At 44.5% G+C, this 24,326-nt stretch overlaps 1 protein-coding gene and 1 long non-coding RNA gene across 6 annotated transcripts in view; one reads left to right on the plus strand and one right to left on the minus strand.

Moving 5' to 3' along the window:
- The window catches only part of Cacnb4 (calcium channel, voltage-dependent, beta 4 subunit), a 248,290-nt gene extending 231,590 nt beyond the window's left edge, over positions 1-16,700 (minus strand). The window contains exons 1-2 of one of the 5 annotated variants that reach the window (NM_001037099.2): positions 16,362-16,700; positions 15,819-15,902 (exon numbers count right to left, since the gene is read on the minus strand). In NM_001037099.2, the coding sequence (NP_001032176.1) occupies positions 15,819-15,902; positions 16,362-16,421 (144 nt within the window). In that variant the 5' untranslated portion in view covers positions 16,422-16,700. Of the gene's footprint in view, positions 1-15,818; positions 15,951-16,111; positions 16,263-16,361 lie in introns of those variants that run through there. The other 4 variants (NM_001285426.1, XM_006497641.4, XM_030247010.1 and 1 more) reach the window with 4 other exon arrangements.
- A 171-nt stretch (positions 16,701-16,871) lies between these two features.
- Gm46740 lies at positions 16,872-19,429 on the plus strand. The gene is made up of 2 exons (XR_001783304.2): positions 16,872-17,385; positions 18,341-19,429. It is a non-coding gene; the product is annotated as a predicted gene, 46740 (long non-coding RNA).
- The last annotated feature ends 4,897 nt before the right edge of the window (positions 19,430-24,326 follow it).

Consider the following 24,326-nt stretch of genomic DNA (forward strand, 5'->3'; position numbering starts at 1 on the left):
GAACAAGAAGAAAAAAGAAGAAAAGAAAAAAAAAGAAAAAAAGAAACATAACCAGAACACTCCTACCATTGACTCTTTCTCCCTAGACATCCCAACACCCCCTATCCCAAAGTTTCCTAGCTAGTCTTTCTGCCTTCTCCTATCCTTCCTCTTCTACTAACCCACCATGAGGGTATTATATATAGGCTGCCACCGAGCTAAAAGGTGATAGAGTTTGTCTGTATCAAAGTGAGCAGGTCAGGACGTCCTGTGGGAGACCTGCTATTGGAATCAGGTTCTGAGTTCAGTTCTGAGCAGCAGAATAATGTCTCATTCCCAGGGAGACCCCTACAGAGAGATGCAAGCAATGCTGCAGAAGCTGGCCCTCCCAAGGATCTGGGCGATACAGGGCATAAGAGCCACATAAGGATTCAGGGGACGGTGAGTCCCAGAGATGAGGAAGTCTTATCCAGAGAGGCCAAGGAGCACAGAGCTGAGAATGGTATCCTAGAAGAAAGCAGTGGTGTTCTCACAGGGTGAAGACGAGCTGTAGCAGGATGCACCCCTCCATTGCTGGGCAGCAGATTATCAGCCAGGAACACCAAGGGCAAAGCACTGAGGTCCTGTGTCTCCATGTAGAAAACGAGGCCAAGTCTAAGGTACACTGTTGCTGCTCACACTTCAACTTCTCCTCTCCTCCGCTCCTCTTTTCCCATCCCACATGGCACATCAGTGATGGAGGTGAAGACACACAGGCTGGTGGGGTCACCGGCTTTCCCCATTACACAAAGGAAGACTTACTAAGTGAATATGCAGCACAGCTCCAGGGCCATGCCAGGGAAGGAGAGCCATGTGTGTGAGCGTGCTTCTAGGAGGAGGAGGTTCCAGGGAGTTCTGACAGATACATATCTCCAAGAGGAGGAGTATTAGGATAGAGGAGGTGGCAGGAAGAAAATGGGTACCCAGCAAGTGGCAGCGGCCCAGGCCAGTAGGGAGGACATCACGTTGGAAGTGGACGGAGGCACATGGACCTGGGTTTTTCAACTACCCACTTTGCTACTTGGAGATAATATACATACATACATACATAAATACATACATACACATACATACACATATATATATATACATACACACATACACACACACACACACACACACACACACACACACACATATATATATATATATATATATATATATATATAGAGAGAGAGAGAGAGAGAGAGAGAGAGAGAGAGAGGAACATGCCAAGAATAAGTCAGGCAGGTGACGTTTCATGAAGAAGAGCCTCCTAAGACTCCTACAATCTTAGTGGTTTTTAAACAGATTTTTCATTAATCCAAAGCATCTTCAAGTTCTCCCCATTTCATATATCGGAGGAAAGGCAAGCAGTTGGGAGTGTGAAAACATGTCTGTGGGGGCAGGGACCACACCTGAGCAGCCATTCCTTCCCCGATCTCACCAACCCTCCAGAGCTCTTCCCATTTCTTCTCAGCTGCCACTTCTCCACCTGGAGCCCAGGCTGTGGTACAGAGTGCCAGGATCTGTGACTCCAAGGTGCAGGATTCCAAACTCGTGACTCCAAGGTGCACAATTCCAAACTCATGAGTCCAAGGTACACGATTTGGATGGTTTTGTTGTTTTTGCTGTTACTTTAGAAAGGGCCAGAAGTGATATAAGTTTTGAAGTTTAGGTAATGGGGGTAGCATCTAAGTGTATTCATAAAGTGGACATGTGTAAGTTTCACTGACGACACTATCTTTAAAAAGCTCTGGAAAGCCGAGTGGTGGTGCTGCACGCCTTTAATCCTAGCACTCGGGAGGGAGAGGCAAGTGAATCTTAGTTGCAGTCCAGCCTGGTTGACAGAGTATAGTTCCAGGACAACCAGGGCTACACAGAGAAACCCTGTCTTGAAAAACCAAACCAAACCAAACCAAACAAACAAAAACCCTATTTTTTTTATATAGAACTTCAATCAGCAAAATACTTGGAAATGACATTTATTAAACATATATACTAACATAGAAATAAAACCACAAATAACACCCACGGTTCACATCATTCTTACAATGCAGATTTGACACATTTAAATAAAGGTATTGTATGATTTGCTTTTCATTTTACATAAAAAAGAAAAGCTTTGTATTACATCGAAGGCTATGATGACCATGACACATGAAAGTCTTAGCACTCACTAGCACAGACCAGAACATAAAGACCAAAAAAATCAAGCCTCTCCCCAAACTGAAACACCCTCAAGCTCTCTGAAATTAGCAAAGCCCGTGTGCAGCTGACCTGTTTCTCTCCCAGACAACCGTGCAATAATTGACTTCTGTCCCCCAGGGAAGTACTGAAATATTACTGAACAGCACCTGCCACACAGAGAGTACAGTTCTGTATACCCAGTAATTCCCATAAATCCTGCAATTAGATCTGGACTCAGGCACACTGCATTCTTTCTGACTGTATTCCTCAAGAAAAGAAGAAATGTCATAATTACCAAATATACATTATTATTTAAAAGTAGATAAAATATAAGAATTTTGAATTGCAAGTACTCAAGGTATTTCTAATATTAAAAATTATTGAAAACCATAGTCGTAACTTTTATCTCTGACATTTTTCTTTCCTTCTGTAGACAACACCCTATTATATATAACTCTCCTGGAACTGGAGAGATGCCTCAGTGATTAAGAGCACTGCCTGTTCTTCCAGAGGACCTGGGTTCAAATCTCAGTAGCCGTATGGCCCCTCTTTACAATCCCAATCCCAGGGTACGAATGCCACCTTCTGGCCTCCACGGCACTGCACACACATGGTACACAGACAAACATGCAGGCAAAACACACACACACAACATAAAATAAAAACAATTTTTTAAATGTTTCCTGACAACAAGCTGGGGTTAGTGGTCTGAGTTCCATGAAATAAAATAATTCTGCCAAAGCAATCAAACAAACAAACAAACAAACAAACAAAACAAAACTTCATCAATGAGACCTGAGAACCCAGCTCCAGATAAGCCCAAGGATGCCCCATCCCATTCAATACCATGTAACCTGACAAGGTTCACTGAAAGGCAATTCCGTTTCCAATGATCAGTCAGCACCGCACACTGACACCAAGGTTCACTGCCACTGAGCCCTGGAGCCGGAAACAAGTCCTTAGGAGCAGTTCCAAAAGAACACGCATTATTGTATGGTTCCACTTACATAAAATAGAACAGATGAATATACAATGTTGCAAAGCTGCTGCCTTGGTTATAGAGAGGTAAGGAAAAGGATGTGTGTGAGTGATTGTGATGGTAAAAATGAGAATAGATTGCCTTCCCCATGCTTGTCACACACACACACACACACACACACACACACACACACTCTACAAAAGCATTGACCGTATCCACTAAGGAGGACAGGCGTTTACCCACTTGTTTGGTCCTGAACCTTAATAAGCATCTGAAGAGTTGACAACAGCAGCAGACCGTTTGAAATGATGGTGGGATGATGAATTATTGTACACAAGGCACTGTATATTTCCACAGTTTTTTGTATATTCAAAAAGAAATGACTTTTTAAAATTCCATAAGAAGTTTGAGAAAGGAATCATTTCTAGGCACCATCCGTGCTAAGTAAGTTCACCACTTCTGGTGATTCTGACAGCCCAGGGGGAAAATATGCATATTCTTTTCAAGTTTATGTTTAGAAAATATTTCCTCTCAAAACAAATGCCACAACAGCAATTAAACTGCCAGCCAGAAGGAAGATACATCTACCAAGAGGGAAGAAGATAAAGTAAGACATAAAGGAGACACCATTTGTCATCCAAATGATTAGTAAGATGATCTGCAAGATTCCACAGCTGTTAAGCAATTTTTACAGCTTCCACCTAATTAATGCTTTCAGAACCCCAATACAAATACTGAATGTCATCCCTTCAGATTCAAGTAATTACTTCCATTCTATTTATGTGTGCAATAATCGAGTTACGTTAAAGAAATAGGAAAGTTTCCAGAGGACCATGTTTACTCTAATAAAAATGAGAACTACAACCAAGGAATTCCAATGTGCTATTTATGTTCAAGCCAGGCGTTGATAATGCTATAGTGTGTTCTATTCAGGCCACAGGATGCCATAGTTTGTTGTTGTTGTTACTTAAAAGCAATAAAAACATTCCCTTAAAATTGAATCTATATTGTAGCTTTTTTTTATGGATACAAGCCTCGGCAATTCTGGTGTCTGGTCTGCTATGGTATTGAAGCTATATTGTAGCTGGTTTGCTAAGGTTTAGATAAGTGTCCCCTGAAGGTTCAAGTGTTGAGGGCTTGGTCCCCAGGGTGGCATTAATTGGAACCTATGAGAAGTTCGTAGAATTCCTTTCTCTTCTTGGTTGTGGGCATGCAGTTTATCTTGACACCACAGGTTCCCACCATGATATGGCGCTTCACCATTGGCCTCAAAGCAACAGATCCAAGTGGCCATGGTCTGTAACTTCTGAAACCACAGGCCAACGTAAGTCTTTTCTCTTTTGTTGATGCATAGGATCAAACCTAGGACCTTGCACATGCTAGGGAAGGTCCACTGAGCTATGCATCCCCCCAGACCTGTCTCTCCTTAGAAATTCATTATCTCTGGTATTAGTTTCAGGGACAGGAAGCCAACCCAGATCCTATCTCCCTGCAAGATTCCCTGACTCACCCTCATAGTTAAAGCCTTGTGGACTGGACTCTTGATGAGCTTTTGTGAGAACTTCTAGTCTTCAAGAATGAAGAGCATTAGAAAGTAGCCAAGGAGCTAAAGGGATCTGCAACCCTATAGGCGGAACAACATTATGAACTAACCAGTACCCCGGAGCTCTTGACTCTAGCTGCATATGTATCAAAAGATGGCCTAGTCGGCCATCACTGGAAAGAGAGGCCCATTGGACACGCAAACTTTATATGCCCCAGTACAGGGGAACGCCAGGGCCAAAAAGGGGGAGTGGGTGGGTAGGGGATTGGGGGTGGGTGGGTATGGGGGACTTTTGGTATAGCATTGGAAATGTAAATGAGCTAAATACCTAATAAAAAATGGGAAAAAAAAAAGAATGAAGAGCATGAAACTCTGCTTCATTGTGTTCTGGGTCCATGAAGGATGATTGTATACATACAACTGAGATGATAGGACAATGACAACTTTGAACCAGAATGTTCTCATGGGGCTAACAGCATGGCTCTTCTTAGGGCTTGGCGGTTTAATACTTCCTAATATAGAGAGTCATTTAAGAATCTGAATGAGCAGAAAACTGGACATAGTACTACCGGAGGATCCAGCAATACCTCTCCTGGGCATATATCCAGAAGAAGCCCCAACTGGTAAGAAGGACACATGCTCCACTATGTTCATAGCAGCCTTATTTATAATAGCCAGAAACTGGAAAGAACCCAGATGCCCCTCAACAGAGGAATGGATACAGAAAATGTGGTACATCTACACAATGGAGTACTACTCAGCTATTAAAAAGAATGAATTTATGAAATTCCTAGCCAAATGGATGGACCTGGAGAGCATCATCCTGAGTGAGGTAACACAATCACAAAGGAACTCACACAATATGTACTCACTGATAAGTGGATATTAGCCCAAAACCTAGGATACCCACGATATAAGATACAATTTCCTAAACACATGAAACTCAAGAAAAATGAAGACTGAAGTGTGGACACTATGCCCCTCCTTAGAAGTGGGAACAAAACACCCATGGAAGGAGTTACAGAAACAAAGTTTGGAGCTGAGATGAAAGGATGGACCATGTAGAGACTGCCATATCCAGGGATCCACCCCATAATCAGCATCCAAACGCTGACACCATTGCATATACTAGCAAGATTTTATCGAAAGGACCCAGATGTAGCTGTCTCTTGTGAGACTATGCCGGGGCCTAGCAAACACAGAAGTGGATGCTCACAGTCAGCTAATGGATGGATCACAGGGCTCCCAATGGAGGAGCTAGAGAAAGTACCCAAGGAGCTAAAGGGATCTTCAACCCTATAGGTGGAACAACATTATGAACTAACCAGTACCCCTGAGCTCTTGACTCTAGCTGCATATGTATCAAAAGATGGCCTAGTCGGCCATCACTGGAAAGAGAGGCCCATTGGACACGCAGACTTTGTGTGCCCCAGTACAGGGGAACGCCAGGGCCAAAGGGGGGGAGTGGGTGGGTAGGGGAGTGGGGGTGGGTGGGTAAGGGGGACTTTTGGTATAGCATTGGAAATGTAAATGAGCTAAATACCTAATAAAAAATGGAAAAAAAAAAAAAAAAAAAAAAAAGAATCTGAATGAGTAGTTTTGTCTTTTCATGGATAGTGATGGACATATTTGTATAACAGTCCAGGTTCAGTAGTCTGAAGAGTCCAGAGTCTCAGACAGGCCAGGAACACCTACTGAAGGGCCAACTCAGAGGACTGGTAGTTCTGAGGTCTATACCCCTTCTCAGCCCACCCACTTGGGCTGGGCAGAAAGCTCTGGCAAAGGACAAGCCAACAGAGGCTACACTATTCAAAACTCCTTGAAAGCATAGAGGGGAGAGTACCACCAACTGGAATGTGGGCTGCATGCCCCATCCCCCAGTACCAGGAGGCATCTCCTAGCTTCCAGGGATAATGAGTGAGCCTCAAGCTGCCCACCTGCTTCTGAGTCTGAGATTTGAAAACTAAACCCAGAAAGGGCAAACTTTAAGGAAGGTATGTTTGGAAGACCTGTTGCCCCAAACAGCTAGGAGACTCTGCTAGATCTGGATGGCAGAGACAGATCTCACGAGTTAAGAGACAGGAGTCGAGAGTCTTCTACAACTAGCTACCCAATGATTTGACTAGACAACATTCTCCTCTGCTCAGCCCTTGTTTTTATCCCCTGAGGGATAACCCACCCAGGTACAGTGCAATAGGGGACAACTGGTGGAGCCCTGATCAGGTGGGGACAGACACAAAACCCTTCATTTTTAGCCTAGCTTTCTATACAGTTTAATTTCCTAGGAAGATTAACACTTGAATCAGAGCTTATTCTGCATGTCAATAAAAATCTTACCGCTCTAAACTCAAAGACACATGGTCGTTTATCCTGCAGAAATAGAATTTAGGGAACATGTATTAATAACATAGAGAAAGAAAGGGTGGGGGTGGGGGTGGGGGGCTTAGAGATCAATAAACCAATAGATAACTAACTGATCAGCTGCCCCGTCATTAGATTTCACGCATTCAGTTCCAGACAAAGCAGGGTTTACCAGGAGAAAAGTCGATCTCTTTCTTGCTTTATTTGATTAGATTGCAGTTTGCGAAGCCTCACCCTACAGAACAGTCTCAAAGGGAGTGTGAACGCTTTCTTAAACTTCCCTGCAACTGGACTGTACTATTTAGGAAGCAAGACCTACTTACAGCGCAAGGAAGGAAAAGAAACCTTCTACCTTTGTTGATGAAAATACTTCTTTACTGCCTGCTGTGCTGTAGCTAAAATATAAAAAGGGTTCCCAGCTCCTCCCATCCCCACCCCAAGGCCCAGGCCTATAGGATGCATCCCAGGCCCCCAGACCAGCTGGATTCCACCTAAGCAGCCAGTGGACACCTGAAGGGAAGAGGGAGAGAGTAGATATTTCTCTTCCTTTTCTCTACCCCAAGTGGCTACACTGACAGAGGCAGCATCTCCTTTGGCGCTTGCTTCTACCAGTTAGATTCCTCTGGGTCCAGCTCCTGACTCTTTCCGCCACAGCTTTCTTGAGTAATGGTGGCTCGTAGCTGAAGAAATGGCTCAATTGTCATGAGCACCAACTATTCTTGCAGAGGACCCGGATTCATTCCCAGCACCCACATGGCAGCTCACAACCATCTGTAACTTCTGTTCCAGGGGATCTGATGCCCTCTTCTGACCTCCTTGGGTACCAGGGAGCATGTGGTACACAGGCATGCATATAGACAAAATGCCTATACTGATAAAATAAAATGAAATAAAAGTAGTTTTAAAAAGCTATCAAAGGTGGCTTCATGCTGTAGCTAATTTCTGGACCCGGTTTCTGATCTCTCCCATTATCTGTTTAAACATGTTCCTATAGTCAAGTCTGTGGAGAATAAGGGAAAATACCTGTAATTTTGATAGGGTAATAAGGCTAATATATTATTTGACTGCTTACTAGTTAAGTAAACAGACAAATAATTAATCCTTTGTGAGCTGTGAACACACAAGCAAAAAGGACCATCCATGATAGGATTAGTAAGAAACCCAGGCTCCGGACCCTCCAGAACAACAATGCTTTGTTCTTCTAAGCAATTACACAGAGTAAGGTCACTTCTAGAACCAGGGCCAGACCTATAATTACGGCACTGAGGAGGCTGAGACAGAAGGGTGTGCATTCCAAACCAGCCGGAGCTACACAACAATTCTCTATTCCAAAAGTAAAATAATTAAATAAACTCATGTAATAAATGAGTAGTGCAAGTTTAAAGAGGAACAAACCCCATGCGCCCTTTCATGAACCAATCCACAAATCGGTGTCCATTTTTATCCCAGCGTTAGAGTGTGTGGTGGAGAAAATAAGAGCGCCAAGGCTGTCTCAGCTCCACCTCTAGCAGCGTGACCTTTCCGCCCTATGCCGGGCCTCTGTTCTAGTTCTCTGGAAGTAAGAAACTGGAAGGTTTTTACTTCTGCAATCTCTTCCTGTTCTAAAACTGTGTGATTCCGAGTTTATGGATAAATTTGGCATATCTACATGCCTCTAGGCATATGATTATTCTTAGAGCTGTGCACAAAGCAGATACCTTCTGTTGACGAATTCACATTTCATCAGAGAAATGTGTCTGTAACCAGTACCCAAATTATAACCCAAAGAATTTCTCTGCCAACTTGTTTTATTATAGTATCAACTCAGAATCTGCATATGTTTTCGATCTCTAAATACAATGTGGGTTCATTGAATCATTGTAAGGACCATCTGATTAGCATACCTTAAAAAAACCACAAGGTTTCCACAGACAGCTGCAGCTCCTGTCTCCTGCCCCACAAGCTCTTATTTCTAAATGTGACGCCATTCTTTTATTCTATGACTTACCTTTTCACTTCGGTGTACGTTGAATAAATGTTTTAATGTACTTTCATGTCATCCCTGCATCTTAATGGCTAAATAGTATTCTAGAAATATATCACTATTTAATTATTTATTATTTACTGAACGTGTGTGTGTGTGTGTGTGTGTGTGTGTGTGTGTGTGTGTGTGCGCGAGGGCGCTTTCAGAGTCTCGGTGCAATATAATCTTGTTGTGAGGGTTTAGTAGATAATTTTCATTAGGTCCACAGAGCCTCTTTCTGTTTTGTTTGTCATGATTTTTGGTGTTTTGTTTTGTTTTGTTTTGCTTAGATTTAAGTCTCACTTTGTTATCCAAGCTGGCTCCAAACTCTGAGGCTCAAGAGACTTGCCTGCTTCAGCCTCTTCAGTAGCTAGGATCCCAGGCACACATCACCACCACACCAAGCTCCCTCTATCCTTAAGTGACAGCATGCTTAAAATTCATCAAACAGGACCACTGAAGTGGCTCAGCAGATAAGGGGCTTACCATGCAAGCCCAAAGGCCAGAGTTCAAACACCAGACACCACATCAAGGAAGAAGAAGAAGAAAAACAGCTCCGCTAGGTTGTCCTTTGACCTCCACAAGTCCACCGAGGCACACGTGCACATTCACACAAGTGTGGACATACTCGTAAATAATATTTTTTATATAAAATTAATCAAATAGTTTTTGGACTCATGGAACATTTATCCCTTATTTTGCCAAATAAATTGAATAATTTTAATTCGTAATATAATATTAATGCTGAGTTTAATTTTGTTTTACCCATTTCTTTCTACACCCCTGGAAATTGACCTTTTCACTACATCAAAAATACTCTCAGGGGCTGGAGAGATGGCTCAGCAGTTAAGAGCACTGACTGCTCTTCCGAAGGTTCTGAGTTCAAATCCCAGCAACCACATGGTGGCTTACAACCATCCTTAATGACATCTGACTCCCTCTCCTGGTGTGTCTGAAGACAGCTACAGTGTACTTACATATAAAATAAATAATAAATAAAATCTTTAAAAAATACTCTCAGGGGCTGGAGAGATGGCTTGACCATTAAGGCCGCTTCCTCCTTTTTCAGGGGGTCAAGGTTGGGTTCCCAACACCCAAATCAGGAGACCCACAATTGCCTGAAATTCCGGCCTCAAGGATCTGATGCCGGCTAGCCTCTGAAGGACCTTGCATGCACATGGTGTACATGCAGACAAGCAGGCACACTAACATTCATACAAATTTTAAAACACGAGTAAATAGTCTCAGCCAGTGAGATGGCTCAGTGAGAAATGCAATCACTGCCAAGTGTTATGACCTGAGTTCAAACTCTGGGCCCCACATGGCAGGAGAGGACTGATTCCTTCCAATTGCTCTCTGAACTTCGCATGTGTGCTGTGACATGTGCACCTGAGAGCACACCATACTAAATATATATTGTTTTAAAGTTTGGAGGGGTTTGGTGGTTTGTTTGGTTTGGTTTTTTAGATACTCTCTTGGAGATGCAGAACTGGATGGATCCTGATGCTGGCCAGCCTTCCTAGCCTAATTGGCAAGTAAGTCCCAGGTCCTGTTGAGGGACCCTGTTGCAAAATGCAAGTCAGTCAGCCCCTGGAGAACAGCATTTAAGGGTCACTGCTGGCTACACACACACACACACACACACACACACACACACACACACACACACACACAGAGAGAGAGAGAGAGAGAGAGAGAGAGAGAGAGAGATACTTTCCCTTTTCTCCCCTTGAAATGGAGTAGGCTCTTAAGCCTATTTTACCTTATGCAATACAAAAGAAGTGATGTATTGAGTTTGAAACTGAAGTCTAGGGCATCTGCAGATGCTGTCTTTGCTTTCTGGGATGGTCCAGCTTAGACTACAACCACCATATCACCAAAAGGTCCAAACAACCATGCACGCCACAGATGGAGGAAAACCAAGCACCCTGCCAAAAGCCCCAGCAGAGCTCGAAGCCAGTAGCCTGCACCAACTGCTAAGCACATGTGTGCGGCTATTTTGGACCTTCCCCGCCATCCCTGTGCCCACGTAACATCACATAAGCAGAGCACTGTCTGGTCAGTGCTCAGAAAGAAATTGTTCTAAGCTACAGAATTTGGGGGGTAGGTTTGTTAGGGAGCAATTTCTTTTTTGCAACAAAAATTTATCCCCAAACCCATTCTCTTCCTTTATTCAAATGGGCCCAAACTGCAAATGAATGAGGCTCGATGCCAAGAAGCAAAGATCTCGGTCAGGGGTAGACAGTAAGAGAGATCTTAGTCCATCTTGAACTGCAGTGGAGAGGTGCGACTGAAAAATGAGCACAGGTACTTTGGCTCTAGAAGCACCTTCTTAGAAAACGGACCTAATCGGGGAGTTTAAAAAAGGAAATAAGACTAAATTCTTAAGCTGAGGCAGGAGAATTGTCATAACTTTGAGGCTAGCCTGTGCGGCAGTGAGAAGCATTATAAAAAACAAATCTCCACAAAATCTTAACTCTTGGATCTTGAGGGATATATAAAGAGCTAATAGGCAAAGAGAAAGGTAATGTACTCCACATAGGTGCTCAGCATGTGCAAAGGGCCTGTGGCAGGAGGATGGTACACTTCAGTTCTGAATCCAGACATAAGAGATTCTAGCTGGGTAGATACTGTTACTGGGTAGAGGCCGGACCCTATAAAGGGATTCATAGAAGTCACTCAATAAAAAGAAAGCTAACTAACCCTCCATCAGAGTTTCTTTTCAAACCCAAGTGGGAAGAAGACTAACGTAATACTCTGCCATTCATGACTAAATTGCTTCGAGATCCCGAATACACTGTGATCCTCAGTGCACACAGTCCCCGGTTGCCGTGCAAGCCTGCTGTTACCCTCCCTGGACTGTTTGTAATCTATCAGTCTCCACAACTCAACGATAAAATCTTTTGAGTACAAGATCGAAGCCTCTTTCCTCTTCCCTCACAGTGTCTAACACGGAGCTGGATGCAAAGCAAATGCTAACTTCTCCAGGATGTGAGCCACATATACATGTTCTACCCATAAACAGCCTATCAGAGACCTCCTGGGGCAAAAAAAAATCCCATGTCCACACTGAGAAAGCCATCCCCATGAGAGTAGCAATCACTGGAAGTCCTTACTGTAAGGCGTCATTCTGTTTTAACTTCAACCAGCTCTTGGATTTCATCTTGTGTCTGGCAAGAAGATGCCATCAGACTCTGTCATCTTGTGTGTGGCAAGAAGACACCATCAGACTCTGTCATCTTGTGTCTGGCAAGAAGACGCCATCAGACTCTATCATCTTGTGTATGGCAAGAAGATGCCATCAGACTCTATCATCTTGTGTGTGGCAAGAAGACGCCATCAGACTGTGTACACTTTGGAAGACCATGGTTAAGCCATTTTTGGATCACCTAGTCTACCTTGCTCCCCTTTCAGTAGCAAATTTCCTCAAATACGCCATTTAGTGGCTCTCTGGATTCATTCCAAACCCGCAACTCTCCTGAACTGTAGGAGCCAGCAATCTAGCAGATGGGGGTGGGCGGGGGAGGGGATGACAAAGCCTTGCCTGGGTGGAACTTAGGGGAGTGGCAAAGCCTCCCCTTGGTCCAAGACAGAGTGTTTAGAAGCAATTGACCCATGTATGTAGAAACTACCAACCACAACTTGCTCCTCCTGGTGTTTACAGCCTGAGACTGCTTCCTTCCAGAAACCTCAGAAGACCTCCTCCTTGTGCCAAACACAATTGTTTGAGTAGTCTAACAGGTGCCCTCTATCAAGGTGAGCAGAGATCATCCAATCCTAGCTTTTCTGCACATGTCCCTGTCATTTCCTCGCTGTCTGTCATCCCTTCATTCCCTGTCAGGATTCCAGGACAAAGCCGTGTAGGACCAGGTAACCTCTCTTCCTCAACAGCCCTGTTTTGAGACCAGTTTCCCAGTGCGCATAGATACACAAAGGCAGCAAAACATATACCAGGTCCAAGAACTAAAACCATTCTCATTATTAAACATGCAGCTGGCCCTCTGACCTTTGAGCAGTCTTCCACCGTTAATGCAACACATGGAATACTTTCCATAAAAGGTTTTCCTCCACTAAATGATAGCACCAAGAAGTGAGCAACTTTATTTTTATGGATGCAATTGTTTGAACATAAAGGATCCCCCAGTGATTCATAAGTTGAAGGCTTGGTTCCCAGAGCAGCATGTTCAAAAGAGCTTGGATGATGAGGGCTCTAATCTGGTTAGTGGATTAATCCATTGATGAACTCATGGCTGATTGGGGCTTTTGAAGGTGGTAGAAATTATAAGGGGTGTGGCCTAGCTGGAGGAAGTAGATCTTTGGGGTCATGCCCTTGAAGGGCTTACTTTATCTCCAGGCCTTTGGTTTCTGTTCCTAGAACTGTCTTTCTGCTTCAGCTGCCATGAGGTCAGCACACCCCAACCCCCACATCCCTACCCCACACCCCCGCCATCTATGACTGGTCTCTGCAGTCAAGTGACCACAGGCTGAACTCTCAGAAGCCATGAAGCAAAAATAAATCTTTTCTCCTTTAAGTTGATTTTCTCAGCATTTTATCTCAGCAATGGAAAACTGAGTGATCCAATTGGTCTCTCTACTTTCTCCTGTAGTTAAAGCAAAATAAATGTGAAACAAAACCAGGAAATTCCATCACTCCTAGTATCAAGAATTTAAAAGCCAGAGAGATGGCAACTGTGCTAGCTACCAGCTAATTGACCACTTGAGCTCAGTTCCCTCGGCTCACAAGGTAGAAGGAGAGAATTGACCCTGTAAGTTGCCCTCTGACCACCACAAACACACCCACAATTAATCAATTAAGATAAATTTTAATTTTTAAAGTATTTAAATATTAATAAATTACCATCACCCTTTAAAGAGCTCTATTAAAGGGTGTTATGCTTTAATGTATATATAAATAATTCATTTAAAGAGGTCTGTATGATGCTATTTAAATTAGATAATGTACAGGAGTATACTGTGCTATGAAGTTCTCCCCCAAAACAGATATTGTTTCTGTACCAAAATTAAGAACATTGTTTGTTACAATTAATTCCTGAATTTGGACCATTTTATGAAATCAGTATGTCCACTTTCAAAAATATTTAGGAACTATATTTATTCTCAAAACCTTCATACTCGTTCAAGTAACTCCTAAAATTACCTTTGCAATATTTTTTTTCCATTAAGCCTACACACAGCGGCCCACTCTACAACATTTTGTGTGTGTGTGTGTGTAGTTTCAATCATTGAATGACTAGGAAATTGGGGAAAATATCAGAAAGGATATTGTTTTGTTTGGGCTCAGAGTGTAAAGTAGTGCAGTGAATTCAAAAGTATTAGTCAAAAATCTCACAGAACACACTACTGTATAATTAGTAGTTCCAAGAATCTGCAATAAGAAAGCACTACCAAAAATAAGCATCTACAAAATAAACATAAAGAACTCAGGGTTGCATAACTCAAAAAATATTTTAAGCTGAGCAGTGGCTTCCCCTAATCAAATTCACAAATAACCCTAGCTCTGCAAAGAGGGTACAATGTTCTTTCAAAATGAATGCAGAATCAAATGTGTTTAAATACTGTTCATGCCTGGAGCACACCACACTGAGTTACAGAATGATAGCCATAATTTCTGTTTCTGCAGAAAGTACAAATGTTCGTAGAAATATTACCCAAATATGCTTTATAGACCTTTTAAGCGCTGTCAGAGTCCAATTTTGAGTCTAAATCATGTTCTACTTTGAAAATATGTTTAAACTAATTATCAAAAAAAAAAAAAAAAAAAAAAAACCACCGCGGCTGCCATAGTAAGTTAGAATCTCAGGACACCACGTTCTGGGTGACCTAGAGAGAAAAGTATTTCTCAAGGTCGCTCCAGCAGTCCAGGGCAGAACCTGGGATAAAAGCGTCTTGGGGCAGTGACCAAAGTCTGCCTAAGTCACCTGGGAAAAACACACTCCAGAGAAAGATCAAGGTGAGCCACTTGTGCATTCCTTCTCCGGCATCCTGCGGCTCCGGAGGTTTTATTGGCAGCACTGGGTAGTGCAAAATCAGAGGGTCGATTTCCTTCCTCAAAGTGACAGACACCAGAGAACTGAGCATTGCTAGCGACCTGCGGTTCGAACTACTTGCCTCTGGCCACGAGGAAAACACGGGAAAGCCAGCGCGAGGTTCAGCCAGACCCTGGGAACTGCGCCCGCGCTGTCTTATTTAGGTCTCACTAGACCGCTGTCCCTGTCAGTCCGTGATTACGCGAAATCGATGAAGCAGTGCCAAGATGAGACTAAACTTTTCTAAGTGTCTTTCTTTTGGCCAGAACTCAGAGAACTCGCTCAAAAATGTGCAAAGTATTCAAAAATAGGACAAAGATTGGAGAAACCCTCAAACTCTCACAGCGCATCAAATCAGGTCTCTCAAGGTCCCTCTGTGCAACGAAGGTGGGCCAGGAATACTTTCTAGCTCTTAAATTCAGTGTCCCCGGCCAATGTCCCTTTTCCTCTCCAACGCAAGTACACAAAATACAAACTAACTTCTCGGAGCGACAGAGAGATGTAGGGATGCCAACACTAGGTAGCCAGGGTACCAGCAGAGGGATGGAGTTGGAAGCAGAGGTAGGGGCGGCTGGACCCCAGGACAGGGCAGCATGAAGCAGAGGGACAAGGACCGAGCCCCGAGCGGCGCAGACCGGACTCGCGCTCGGGGGCGAGGGACCGCGCTGGGTGCGGGCTCCGGGCGCCCGAACCTCCTACCTGTCTGAGGATGAAGCTGGTAGAAGTGGTGCTGCCATCCGATCTTTTCAACCTGCTCCTCCGGGTCGTGGTGCCTCGGGCCACCTGAACTCGACACACCGGGGCCACAAAGAAGCCAGTGAGGACCGCAGCGCTGAGCCGAGCGGTCACCCGGGGCTGGAGTCCTCCTTGGGAACCGCGCCCTGGGGACCCCCCCCCCTCTCGCCCCGAGCCCCGAACCCTAGTCTCCCCGGCGCCTCCCAGCGCCCCCACCCCCATCCCTCACCCCGAGCTGGGTGGTCCCGAGCACCCACCACATCCATTAACAAAACGTCGCGTGTGCGGGGTCTGAATCCCCGGCATCGGCGACAGGAGGCTGCGGACACTGAAGCCGGAGCGCTGAGCCCCGGAGCAGGGCTAGGAGGAGGGGAGGAGGAGGGGGAGGAGCGGGCAGGCGGGCGGGCGGGAGGCGCGGAGGAGGGAGCGGCGGCTCAGGACCAGCGCCCCGCACTCGCGGCACCAAGGCGGGGCGCGGGGCGGCGCGGGTGGAGGAGGGGGCGGTACCTGTGAGCTGGGGGAGTGCGGCCCGTCCGCCGCCCCGTTCTTGCCGTACGAGGACGACATGGTTCAGAGGCGCCGCATGGCCCTCGCAGCGCGGTGGGCGGAGGGCGCGGGCCGGTGCGGGTGGAGGGGGAGGCAGGACTTCCCTACCCGGCTCCTGGCCCCGCGCCGGCTCGCGGGCCGCCTGCCCGCACTTCGCCGAGCGCCGCACCTTAAAGGGGCCGAAGCGCTTCCCTCCCCCCCCCCGCGCCCTCCTGGAGGTCCAGGAGAGGGGGCTTCTCGGTTGTCGCCTTCCCGAGCCTCGGGGAGAAGTGCTCTCCCACCCCGCGAGCGCTTTACAGCGCAGCTTTCCAGAGGATGGAGGGAGGGGAAAATCTGAGCTGGGGGTGGGAGGATTAAAATAGTCTGCACAGTTTAAAATGAGACAAAGGTGGCACGGTTCATGAATCAGGACTTAGGGAGGGAAGCTGGTGCAGTGTTGCAGGGAGTGGGCAGAGCGGAACGTGCGTGCGTGTGTGTGTGTGTGTGTGTGTGTGTGTGTGTGTGTGTGTGTGTGTGTGTGTGTGTGTCCCAGAACTCCAATTTGAAAAGGACAGGACTGACTCCTCCTTCCTTGACTTTCCTCATCATCCCACACAGGGATGGTAAGGCACAGGGTGTGTGTGTGTGTGTGTTTGCTTTTTATTAGTGGTTTTTTTGTTTTTGTTTGTTATTGTTATTGTTTGAGCAACTCTACTCTCAGAGATGCAAGTTATACACACCTAGGCAGGCGTGGGAGAGCCTGTCAGTCAGAGTCTGACTGGAGATGCAGCCCCACCACCGGAGACCAGCATGTCCTAAGGAGTTTTGAAGGTCACGTCAAACCTGCTAAAAAGCAGGAGTTGGCCACGTGCCTCCAATTCGGTATAGCTGTTTCCAGGAGAAGAAACTCAACCTAGCTTTTCCGGCTGCAAACACATGCTGTGTTTGAGATCAAGTTCAAAGCAAGAGGATCCTAGAAGGAAGAAATTTGAAGTAATCAAAAGAGGTGGGCAAATATGTGAATTCAAGAAAATAAATCCTAACTATAGTTACAGCCGCAGAGATGCATAGTAAAAATAGAAGTAGACATAAAGCCACTAAATCAGCCCCCCTCACCCTGCAATCTAGTGTTTCACTTATAAAAACAAGTGTCACGTTTATTTTCCCATCCATTACACACTTTCTTTACAGACCCACATCTTCACTTCATCTAAACTTGGGTCCTAAAACTAGTCTTGCCTCCAAGCTCCCTGTGCGCACAAACACACACACACACACACACACACACACGCACACGCACACATGCACACACGCGCACACGAACACACACACACACACACACACACACACACACACACACACACACACCAAGCACAGTCCATCTACACTCAGGCAAAGCCATTTCTCCAAAACCACTTTCCTCAATTTACTGTTTTCTGAGGTAAAGCCCAAAGTCTGTGATCTGCAAACTAGGCTTCCTGCTTGCTTTGGACATACCCACACTCCAAAACTCCTCCCTCCAAATTGATTTCTCTTTGCAAAGCCAGAGAGCAGGCAGGCCCATTTACTGCTCGTCCCTGACTTGCACTCCACTTCAGCATCAGAGCTCTGAAGTATGTCCTTGGCATCTGCCCTCCACACTATCTAGACACCACCCAGAGTTCTGCAACCCTGCTCAGCTCACTCTTCCTCCACAGAAATCCTCCCTGACCCTTGTGGTCCTGGATTGTCCTGTGCCTGAAAAACTGGAGCATTTATTCTCTAGATATTTGGCACAGGATATCTTAGTATATATTAAGTCTTGCTTTTGTGAAAATCCAGTTTCCAAAATAGCTCGGTATCTGTGTAGTTTATGTGTAGTGGAAGCCCCTAGGAAGTTAATGGGTAAGGAGCCATCTCTAATGTAGACACCCCTCTCCACCAGCACCCCCATTAGTTGCTGTCATCTCATTCTGTTCTAGGAACCTTTTTCTTAGTTGACACTTCATCAATACACACAGACTAAATGGTTGCGGAGGCTCTGGCTTCTCATCGCCCAGTTTCACTGACTGAATAATCAGAACAGAATCCACACCAGGAAGACAGCATGAATGGCTCTGCGCATCTGCCTCTCGACAAGAGCTGTGCGGATTACGAATACACCTCCAGCGATGGGCCTAACAGGCACACCATGAGGCGAAAGATGTCTGAGAAAATCTACAGAACTCCAGCGAGAAAAGTGTGAGTCTGTGGCATTCCAGCCAAGCTCCCGAACCCTCCTACCTTTCTGATCAGAGAGGGAAACTCCACCCCACACAGGTAAAGTCAGAAACACAAGACTCCCCCTCTTCTTAAGTGTGTGTGGGTGTGGGTGTGTGGGTGTGTGGGTACTTTCCTGGGAAAGATACTGCAATTCTCCTTTAGCTATCTGTTGCTAAAACTAAGTTCTGAGTGAGCATGGGAGGGTAGTACAGGCTGCCTTCTGACAGCCCCATTCATGTGATGGAAACTTTATGTTGCTCACAGTCATTGAGAGTGCAGGGGTCCTGATGGAGCTTGTTTTTGGCTCATGAAGAGGCAAGCTAATCTCTTCTGAAATGATACCACTGTGGTGGTTTAGGTGAGACTGGCTCCTATAGGCTCATATATTTGAATTTTGGTTCCTTCTTAGTGGGAACGTTTGGGGAGGATTAGGAGGGGTGGCTTCTGTTGGAGGAAGAGTGTCACTGAAAAGGTCAACTCTTGTTCTTGTTCTGTCTGCAACTTTTCGATCAGATGTGAGTTCTTGGCTTCTGCTCCATCACCCATGCATGCCACCATGATCCACACCAGCATGGACTAACCCTCTGAAAATGCAAGCAAGCCTCTAAGTGCTGTATTTTATAAGTTGCCTTTTTTAAAGTTAACTATTTTATAAGTTTTAATAAGTAGGCCTCCTCACAGCCATAGAATATCAACTAAGACAGTCAGAGAGAATATGTCATTGTTCCCTAGCACCATGAAGTTGGATTCGAATTGCTCACAGTAAAAAAAAAAAAAAAAAAAAAAAAAAGAACCAACCCAAGATGGATCAGAAATATAAACGAAAGAGCTAAAAATGTAAAAACATTAAAACAGAGCAGTAAATCTTCCTGATCTTGGATTTGGGGATGGATTCTTAAACACATCAAAGCACGTGACAGAAAAAAAAAAAAAAACACTGGACTTCATCAAAATTAAAGGTGGCTCAGCGGTTAAGAGCACTGGCTGCTCTTCCAGAGGTCCTGAGTCCAATTCCCAACACCGGAATGGCAGCTCACAGCTGTCTGCAACTCCAGTTACTGGGACTCCAAAACTCCCTCACAGAGACACATGCAGGCAAAACACCAATGCACATAAAACAAAAATAAATTATGTATCTGTGGTCAAGAAAACATGTAAAAAGTGTCTACTAACAGCCATGATGAAAGTACAACTCAAAACTATGATAAGCTTCAAACTGTGGTTTTAAAATTCGTGTAAAATTAATTACATCTTAACAGTATTAACAGATTGGACTTTTAAGAGATGATTTTTGACCCAAGGGCTCCACCCTTAAAGTGGAATTGGTGCCATTATAAACAGTTACTTTTGACTGTGGGATGGCAACCCCATCCATCCACTTAATGTCCTGTCTTTCTACTGGAGGTGGATTCTACAAGTTCCTGTCTGAAAGAACTGGGGGGCAAAAATGGAGAAAAGCCCAAGGGAAAGGAGTTCCAATGATAGGCCCAAATTGGGAGCCAGCTCGAGGGGAGGCCCCAATGAAACTATTACTGATGTTCTAGTGTGCCTTCAAGCAGGAGCCTAGCATGACTGCCCCCAAAAAGCCCAACAAGCAGCTGAAAGAGTCAGATGCAGATATTTACACCCAACCAATGAACAGAAGCTGGTGACCCCTGTGGTTGAATTAGGGAAAAGCTGGTAGAAGCTGAGAAAGAGAGCTACCCCATGGGAAGATCAGAAGTCAATTAACCTGGACCCCCAAGATCGCTCAGACACCAAGCCACCAACCAGGCAGCATACACCAGCTGATATGAGGCCCCCGACACATATACAGCAGAGGACTTCCAGGTCTGGACTTAGTCAGAGAAGATGCATCTAACCCTATGGAGACTTGGGGCCATAAGGAGGACGGGGATGGGGATAAAGACTGGACTGTACAGAAGATTAAATAATGATGATGATGATGATGAAACAGTTACTTTTGCTCCCATTGCTGTATCTTGGCCCTTCTGCTTTCAGCTATGTGATGACACAGAAGGCCTTCACTAGGGGGTAGCGCCTTGACCTTCAACATTCTATCTCTAGAACTATGCAAAAATCAATTATTGCCCATTATACATTATCTAGTCTCATATATTCTGTAATGATAGCACAAGACAACGTGAGGCAGCTACTACATTACACCAACTAAAATACCTACCATTATATAAGGTAAGGAGCTGAAGAGATGGCTCAGTGGTTAAGAGCACTTGCTGCTCTTACAGAGGACTTCAGTTCAGTTACCAGCACTCACACGGTGACTAATAACTACCCGTAACTCTAGTTCCAGGAGATCCAATGTCCTCTTCTGCATGCACACAGAGAACAGACACACATGCTGGCTAAACACCCAGATATATAAAATATTATGCTGAGTTGAAAGAATGTATTCATAAGAGGCCACTGATTAGTATGACTCCTTTTTTCTTGAAACGTCCCTAATAAGCAAATCTATAGACACAGAAAATAGAGTAGAGACTGCTTAGGCTGGGAGGCTCAAGTAATGATAGCTGCAAGGTTATCAGGTGCCTTTTTTTTTGCTGTTTGTCAGTGCATGTATAGTATGTGTGGTGTGTCTATGTGTGTGTGCACATTCTCCTGTGTGGGCAAGTGTATGTGGAAGACCGCCCTGGGTGTCTTCCTCAGATGTCCTCCACTTTGTCTACTGAGACGGCGTCTCTTGCTGCACCTTAAGATCACTAGAGTCAGCTAGTTAGCTAGAAATCCTATCCCTGACTCCTGGGCTCTGCTTTTATGTGGGTGCTAGGGATCTGAATTCTGGTCCTCATGCTTGTCCAGGAACTGTTTTATTCACTAAGCCTGGCATCCAGGGACTTTGTTGTTCAGACGAACTGAGTATGACGACGATAAATGTAGTGATTATTGCACACGTGTGCATGTACTGAAAGCGAGTGAACTCCCTGGGCTCCGTGGCACACTCAGGAAGTGAAGGTAAGACCATTACTTAAGCATATGAATTTGAGAGTAGCCTGGGCACCACAGACTTTTTCTTGAACAAAATAAGAAAAGTCCTGACTTGTGTTCTTTAAGTGGCTAAGTTGCAAAATATGTGAATTCTACGACAGTTATATAAGTTGCTATTCTTAATATTTTGAATCTTAAAAAAAAAAAACAACTCAAAATGTATTACAGAGCTAAGAGCAAATAGAAACACATCTAGCACAAAATATACCTGCTCTGGCCTTGATGAGGTTTTTAGACACAACAGTTTAAAGCATGACTGATTCCAGAACGTTTAAAAAAACCAATTTGGGGGCTAAATTTAAATTAAAACCTTCTGCTCAGTGATGGAGTTTAGGTTTCGTTTAAAATTCAATTAATATCTTAAAAGTATTTTTATCAATTCTTTGAGAATTCCACACAATGCGTTTTCATCATGTTCAACCCTCCTCGGCTCCTTCCAGATCGCCTGTTTCCCTTTCCTGACTCACCCGACTTTTCCTCTTTCTTTTTCTTTTTAAACCACAAGAGTTCAATTTGTGCTCTTAGGTGTGGGGTTTGAAACTGATTGACCTAGTAGGAGCAACACCCTTAAACGAAACTAGCTCTCTCTACCAACAGGTGTCAATCGCCAACCGCCCCTCAGCTAGGGGTGGGATTCATGTCTATTCCCCCCACTCTAGGCTGGGACTTTGATTAGCTTGAGCTCACATGGGTCTTTTGCATGCTGTCACACTGCCCTGCTGTATCCAGAAAACACTAGGGTGCTGCTGTTGTTGTTGTTTCAAGTCACACACTGACTCTGGCTCTTACTATCTTTCTGCCCACACTTTCACAATGATCCTGAGCCTTGGTTGGAAGTTGTATGAAAGACATCCCTATAATCAGCTTCCAAACGCTGACACCATTGCATACACTAGCAAGATTTTATCGAAAGGACCCAGATGTAGCTGTCTCTTGTGAGACTATGCTGGGGCCTAGCAAACACAGAAGTGGATGCTCACAGTCAGCTATTGGATGGATCACAGGGCTCCCAATGGAGGAGCTAGAGAAAGTACCCAAGGAGCTAAAGGGATCTGCAACCCTATAGGTAGAACAACAATAGGAACTAACCAGTATCCCCCGGAGCTCTTGACTCTAGCTGCATATGTATCAAAAGATGGCCTAGTTGGCCATCATTGGAAAGAGAGGCCCATTGGACACGCAAACTGTATATGCCCCAGTACAGGGGAACGCCAGGGCCAAAAAATGGGAATGGGTGGGTAGGGAAGTGGGGGGGAGGGTATGGGGGACTTTTGGGATAGCATTGGTGTGGAGAGCCGTGAGCAATTGCCATCACGAGCCTCCGCTGTGCCTAACTGGTAAACAAGTAATGTGCGCAGGTGCAAGAGTAAATTCGTGCCAAGTCACTGCCCATCCCGGGGCGTAGTAGTGGGGTGATGAGTGAGCAGCTAATCAGGAGCTGACACGTCACATGGAGGGGTATATAAGCAGCATCATTTTCCTTGTTCTTGTTCTTCTTTTGCCTTCGCAATCAATGCTCTCCCAATAAACGTGTGCAGAAGGATCCTGTTGCAGTGTCGTTCTTCCTGGCCAGTTGAGCGCGTGCAAGACATTGGAAATGTAATTGAGGAAAATAGGTAATAAAAAATATTTTAAAAATAAATAAATAAATAAATAAATTTCACTTAAAAAAAAGACATCCCTTAGGACTAAGAATTCTGCAGTCTTACTCTCTTCACCTTGACCAATGTGGGTCTTTGTGCTAATCACCATCTATTGCAAGAGGAATTTTCTTTGATGGAGGTTGAAAGATTCACTAATCTAAAGGTATATGTCCATTTACCAAAATTAAGTACTCCCTTAAGGACTATGGACTATGTAAGCATAGTCACTGGCCTTGATAACAATGCCAGGTTATGGAACACAACAAAAAATTCTAAGCAGAAAGTTGTTGGTTATTCCAATAACATCCATGCCACTACTGATTCAGTGGGCACATGTTGCCTGGCTGGTCATCACTGTAGCTCACTGGTGGGTAAGAGCAATTACTTTTCTCCTCTAGTTGTGTGAATAGCACATGCGAGCACTGTGAAAGCTAGCGAGTAATGACTAGGCTGCCAAGTTAGTACCAGACTGATGTATTTCTCCATGGCCTATAACTCAAGCATGTGTCAGCAATAAGGTCTTACTGTCAAGTTGTAGAGTGTGACCAAAAGCAATAGCATGTAATTTTGCGTGATCTATCAGAACCCATTGGCAAAAAAAAAAAAAAAAAAAAAAAAAGTAATTCTTTTCTGGCACTGGGACTTTTATGTGTTACTCTACGGTGCCCAGCAAGTTATACGGTAAATTTATTTAAACTTTTTAATGTACATATGGATATTGGTATATTTTAGGGAGCTTCTATAGTAGTAGGTTTCAACATGCCTTTATTTGTAAAGGTCTTTAGTGTTAGTTATCCCTCCTTATATTCTCTCTTCTCCCCTACCTTCCCATCTTCCTTCCTATTTAACTCCTTCTAGTCTATTATCCCCTCCCCCAACTTTTTATACCACTGTGTTGTATCTCCTCTTCCTTGAAAGTCCACTGCTCCTGCCTTTGGCAGACATTGCTAAGAGAATAAATATAATCTACATACTGAGAGCAAATACTTGCAAGGCAGAAGTCATTAAGAACATACAAAAAATATAAAGAATTCTTAAATCCCAAGAATAAAGAAAA

Source organism: Mus musculus, chromosome 2, assembly GCF_000001635.26.
Source record: "Mus musculus strain C57BL/6J chromosome 2, GRCm38.p6 C57BL/6J".
NCBI lineage: Eukaryota > Metazoa > Chordata > Mammalia > Rodentia > Muridae > Mus > Mus musculus.